Genomic DNA, 6,000 nt, shown 5'->3' on the forward strand with positions numbered 1-6,000 from the left:
TTTCAATTCAATTGCTCTCCAAATCCAAGTATACATAATAATTAACCACAAAATAATTACTACGTCCTCATATCTCATATATAAAAGACGGTTAGGTCAACAAAAGTTCATATGTATCTGGTTGACCAGCTAAACATGTAGAATAATTTTTGTTGACCATTCGTCTCTTATATTTAAGACCGGGAAAGACATACATACCGAGGATGAATCGGCATGGGAGGAAGGGAATGCAATGGAGAGGAGGAGAAAGAGGAGGGCAAATGTGACAGTGGCGCGTGGGATATTGCTTATGCGAGAAGTCATTGTTTAGGGTTTTGTGGGAAAGAGTCGTGACTAGGTCTTCTATTATTCTTTACTAGTATTGCAAAAACACCTGCATAAAAAGTTCATACATAGTCATAATGTGGAGAGTAATATGTGAAGTTTATGAAAGAAAATAAACATAGGGACAATTATGATTTTAAACAAGAATGAGTGGTATGCTACCTTAAGAAACAAAGAAAAAATGTATATAAAGAAGCATATGCGAAGAACTTGAGAAGAAGAAACAAATTACGTACCTTCCTTTACTACAATTTTCTTCTGAAAGTTTTTTTTTTTTTACTCTAATACAAGGTATTTATAGAGCTTTCAATTAGGATTTTATTTTTATTTTAGCACCATATCTTTTATTTTTTTTCCCTGTATTTTTTTGTTTAGTTTTCTTAGCAACCAAGTTTAGGATTTATTCTCTTCCCCCGTATCTTTTTTTATTCCTCACATTATAACTGGAATTTTATTTAAATTAGATTTCCACTTTGCAAATATTTTTTAATTTAAATTCTGTTAGGAGTAAGTTTTAGGGATTTATTTCAGTTTTATCTTTTATTTTATTTTATTTTATTTTCAAAATCAGTTAGGATGCCCATAATAAGTATTAAGTAGGATATATATCTCAAATATGTTGCACTATAAAATATAAATATTCCCAACAATTCTTCCTTCCTTTCAAAAAAATGTTGGTCTTCCTTAAAAGCACAATTTTTTCTTGCATCACTATGTTAATTCATTATTGGGTGAAGCAATTTTTTTTATCGAACTCTACTTATCTTTTTAATTTTAAGAGCAAACTCTACTTATCATTCGACCAAATGTCGGATTATTAGGGTCTCATTCCCTATATACCAGAGGGTTAACATAAAAAATAAAAATAAAAAGGTCATATGTGGTTGCTAAAAATAGAGAATATCAATTTTGTCAATGTTCAAAGATTTGAACAAATTAATAGCTTAGAGCAAGCCCATTGCTTCCGTTGTGGTCGCATCATTTATACCATTTTAAAGGTGAGCCCCCATTTGCACAATCAACCCTTTAAATAGTCATCACTTGTTAGGTGAGAATCCACGTCGAGTTTTAGGAAACTCATTGAATTGTTATTTTTGTTGGAGGAAAGAGTTTTTTTTTTTATGTGAAGGTCATAAAAAAACAAAAGCTAACTAGAAATCGAAAGCATCAAAGTTGAGCAACGAGAGCAGCTCATTAGGAGGTGTCACCCAAGTTGTTACTCCAAGAGTAGAGTTCCTCCCCAACCTAGCCAAAAAGTCTGCACATACATTGCCTTCACGGAGCACATGTTTGAACATCAAACCTGGGAGATGATCCAACAAACTTGTTATTTTAGCTAGTAAAGAAAGCATAAGCATGGAATGAGTGAGATTGTCTGTCCATAAGTAGGTTTATGATCTCAGTGGAGTCTGTCTCACACTCAACATACAACACCAAATTGTTTATCAACAAGACCAAACCGTTATAAATTCCAAACAACTCAACAATAAGCGCATCACCGCAACCATCATTAGATGAGAATCCTACCACCCAATTTCATGTAACGTCTCGAAGAGTTTAACCTCGATGTGTACCTCTCCAACCATTCTATGACTCCCATGGAATTTGATATTTTGAATGAAATACATGTTTAAAATGATCGAGTTTTAGTTATTTAGAATGGAATATGATATTTTGAATATAATAAATATTTAGTTATTAAAAAAAAGAAACAATTTTTTTTTTAATTACAATCACATAATTTGCAATTCGCGTTGGTATACGCGACATATGAAGGAGTTTGATACGTATGAGAGTATATAGCTTCGATTTGTGTCAGATCGTAGTACTAGTACTTCTTTGTTAAGTATAGGAAACTATCAATAAAAATATTTTACTAAGATTTTTGAAACAAAACTTAAAAATCATTAGTAATAACTAAGTATTTACATCTCGAGTCTTTTTAACAACTCAACATTATCTCTGCTGCGTTATTGAACACCTCATAATATTTAATCAAGGGAAATGTTAATTAGTGTCTCTCGGGGCACTGGTTAAGGACTTTAAATGATAATTTTTAATGAAAGTTATGTAATAAAATGCATTGAAAATTGAAAACTTTAATATTTTTAAAGAATAATTACTAAAGAGTGCATCGGGAATATTAAGGAAATGTTAACTAGTGCCCCCGGGCACTCGTTAAGGACTTTAAATGACAACTTTTTTATGAAAGTTGTGTAATAAAGTGCATTGGAAATTGAAAACTTTAATATTTTTAAAGAATAATATTTTTAACAACTCAACATTATCTCTATTGCGTCATTGAACACCTCATAATATTTAATTAAGAGAAATGTTAACTAGTGCCTGAGAGCACTTGTTAAGAACTTTAAATGGCAACTTTTTATGAAAGTTGTGTATTAAAGTACATTGAAAATTAAAAACTTTAATATTTTTAAAGAATAATTACTAAATGTAAAATGCTTAAAGTGTGTACCGGGTGCACTCGTTAGCAAATCGCTTTTTTTCTTCTTCTTATTCATCAGTGTTATTTTGAATTAAACGTTCTCTTTCTCCAAGTTTCACGGAGGTTTTCTTGCAAAATGTATTTGCTTCATCGAATGTTTTTCCTTTTTTTTTTTTTTTAATCTCATACTCAACCTCTTCCTCTTCTTTCTTCGATCTTCACTCATTTTTCTCTTGATTCGTCGGTTCTTCGATTTTCACAAATTACATGAGAATTTGCGTAACCAACGGGCAAAAGTAACATAAATCGGTACACAAGTACCAATTTATGGTTCACAACATGTCAAAAGAATTATGTGATTATGATTTTAGTTATTAAGTTTGAGCAAACAATTATTTGTGGACCAAGATTGCATATAGGTCAAACTAAAGAAATTAAAAGTATGATCATGTTTACAAATTATCCAGGTAAGGTATTTCATGTTCAAATCTGATTAGCCGAAAGTATATTAGACACTAAAGAACAAAATGACATACTCCCTCGGTCCTAAAATGTAAGTAAAAATTGGTCAGCATATATGTTGATGTATCTAACACAAATTTTGAAGAAAATACATTGACTTTTATTGAACAATTTTTGCTTACATTTTAGGACGGATTAGATACCAGTACTAATATGAATGTCACGCACATATCACTTATATGGCTCCTTAATTAAATTGTTGAGCCATGTAATTTCATCCTTGCTCAAGTGCAGCTAAAACTAGTGGTAAACAATGGAAACAATAGCCACATCCAATCTCCTCTCATTCTCCCACATTAATCAAACCATGAATATGCATATGACAACATTATGTGTGTTGATTTCATTATTCTGTGAGAAACACTTTTGTCATTAATCTCTTCCTATAGTATGATAGAACCTTGCACATAAACACTATTGGATTATTATTGTGACATCACAAATTAAATCACTGGCTTAGTTAATTACCAACCTCAATCAATAAGATCATTAGAACAACATTCCCAAATTAAGAAAAGTTTATTAATGGAGATATGGATTGTATCAAAGGGGTTAAATAAATTTTTCAATATCAGGCATGTTGCCACCCAATTCGCTCAACAAGATGGCCAAGTCCATGCCTTTTATCATGGTAGGCACGGCGACATTGGCCGGACACTCTTTCGAAAATCCAACCTTGTTGGCTTTTTGTTCCCTTATTAGGCAGTTCTTCAATCTCTTATGGCATTTCACATGAGTCATTCCTGAAGAAAGAAAAAAAAAACATGTTTAGTCAGTTCAAAGAAGTTAAAGAGAGGTCTCAAGTGAATAGAAAGTGCTTGTAAAAAAATGTGAGTGGAAAATGTAAAGGAGAAACGGTAAAATGATCATTTCAATATGGCATTTCAATATAATTATAATGTCTCTTTCATTCCTCATTTCCTTCCATAACATTTGAAACATCTTAGATAATTAATATATGTATGTGTAAATAGGGTATATGTATCTACTTATCTTAAATACTCCACCAATGTCAAAGAAAAGTACCAAACAACAAAATTCTAATGGTTTACAGATAGATAGGAGGAAAACAAGCATATGTGGATTTGATTGGGGTTTCACCAATTGTGGGATTAGGGATCAGGGCTTTTAAAGTAGGTCAGACAACACTAAAAGTTGCGTCAAGCAAAACGACCAAACATGAGAAAGCGTGTTCTGATAATCAAGATGTTTTTATACCATTTACTTTTGACACATTCGGCTTCCTAGCACCAGATGCTATTGACTTTCTACATAGAGTTTAAAAGGTCATGTATAGCAATATCATGTCTCGTAAGTCATGAATTTTGTGTTTACGAGGATTGATTTTGTCATCCAAAAAGGCCTAGTGGCACAGCTTATTGCTCGCTTATCTTATATGTGTAAGTAATCCTTTAAATGTTTGCAATTCACAATTATGGTTCTTCAAACATTGTGCTCTTTTATGAATGTTTTGAAGTGAAGTAACTATAGTTTATGATAAAACACACTATTACAAACAACAAAATTCCCATAACATCATAAGAGAACAAGTAACAAGCTTTTTAGGACCCAATGATACACAACAAGAATTAGCTTCCACTTGAACAATATACAAACTGAACTAAATTGATTCAACAAAAACAAAACACCTACACAATCATTAATATACAAAAGACATAAATTCTCAAGAAGAATCCATGCAATGATAAAATAAAAAATAAAAAATCAAGGATGTCATAACAACAAAAGATTTGAAAATGCAATTATCATCAAACATAAATGGAAATAAATAACAAGATTAACAAATTTCCCGCCATCCCAAAAACTAACATAACCATTAGCTACTAACTAATATTTGTCTATTAAACAAACAAACAAAATAATAAAATTAAGAGAAAGAATGTACCGAATCGATCAACGCATTCGTCATGACCCATGCAACAAGCATCAATATCATCACACGGTTTCTCGCCTGGACAACCCCAATAACCTACTCCGCAATACTTCCCGTACTTGATTCCCATTGCTGTAGATTATTTTATCAACACACTAACATTATTAATTACTCATTCATGTGTATATTAATAAATATATTATATTTTCTACCAAAATATATATTTTAGGATAGAAAAATATAATCTATGTGGCACATGCATTTATCAGCAAAATGTTTCCAATATTAAACACGCAAAATCTATGCATGTAATTATATTGAATTATATAATTTTAAAAAAAAATTATTATTGTTGTCGTTGTGTGTCAATATTGGTGTCTGACATCCGTAATTCATAGCTAATATGATAATAATGAAATGGGATTGAATGAATCTTACTGTCACACAACTCTGCCTTGCATGTCCTGCTGCAATTGGCCTATAATCCAAAACAATATTAGTTTGTCAACGTTTTCAATTCAATTGTTCTAGATCCAATTTACATAATAATTAACCACAAAATAATTACTACATCCTCATGTCACATGTTTATATAAAGAGACATTGAGTAAACAAAATACATTCCGACATCTTTTATATTTAAGACCGGAGAGGACATACATACCAATGAGGAATCGGCGACTACGGCATTGGCGGCGACTGGGGCATTGGCGACCGGGGAATTGGCCACCGAGGAATCAGCTACGGTGGAGAGGAGGAGAGAGAAGAGGGCAAATGAGGCGGTGACGCGTGAGATATTGATGCTGGAAGCCAT

General features: G+C 31.9%; 1 protein-coding gene across 1 annotated transcript; it reads right to left on the bottom strand.

Moving 5' to 3' along the window:
• Positions 1 to 3,844: 3,844 nt before the first annotated feature.
• On the bottom strand, positions 3,845 to 6,000 carry LOC11435608 (probable phospholipase A2 homolog 1). The gene is made up of 4 exons (XM_003620830.2): positions 5,851 to 6,000; positions 5,625 to 5,664; positions 5,199 to 5,318; positions 3,845 to 4,035 (listed from the first exon to the last, which is right to left on the bottom strand). The coding sequence occupies exons 1-4, from the start codon at positions 5,998 to 6,000 to the stop codon at positions 3,845 to 3,847; spliced, it is 501 nt and encodes a 166-aa protein (XP_003620878.1).

Source organism: Medicago truncatula, chromosome 6, assembly GCF_003473485.1.
Source record: "Medicago truncatula cultivar Jemalong A17 chromosome 6, MtrunA17r5.0-ANR, whole genome shotgun sequence".
Taxonomy (NCBI): Eukaryota; Viridiplantae; Streptophyta; class Magnoliopsida; order Fabales; family Fabaceae; genus Medicago; species Medicago truncatula.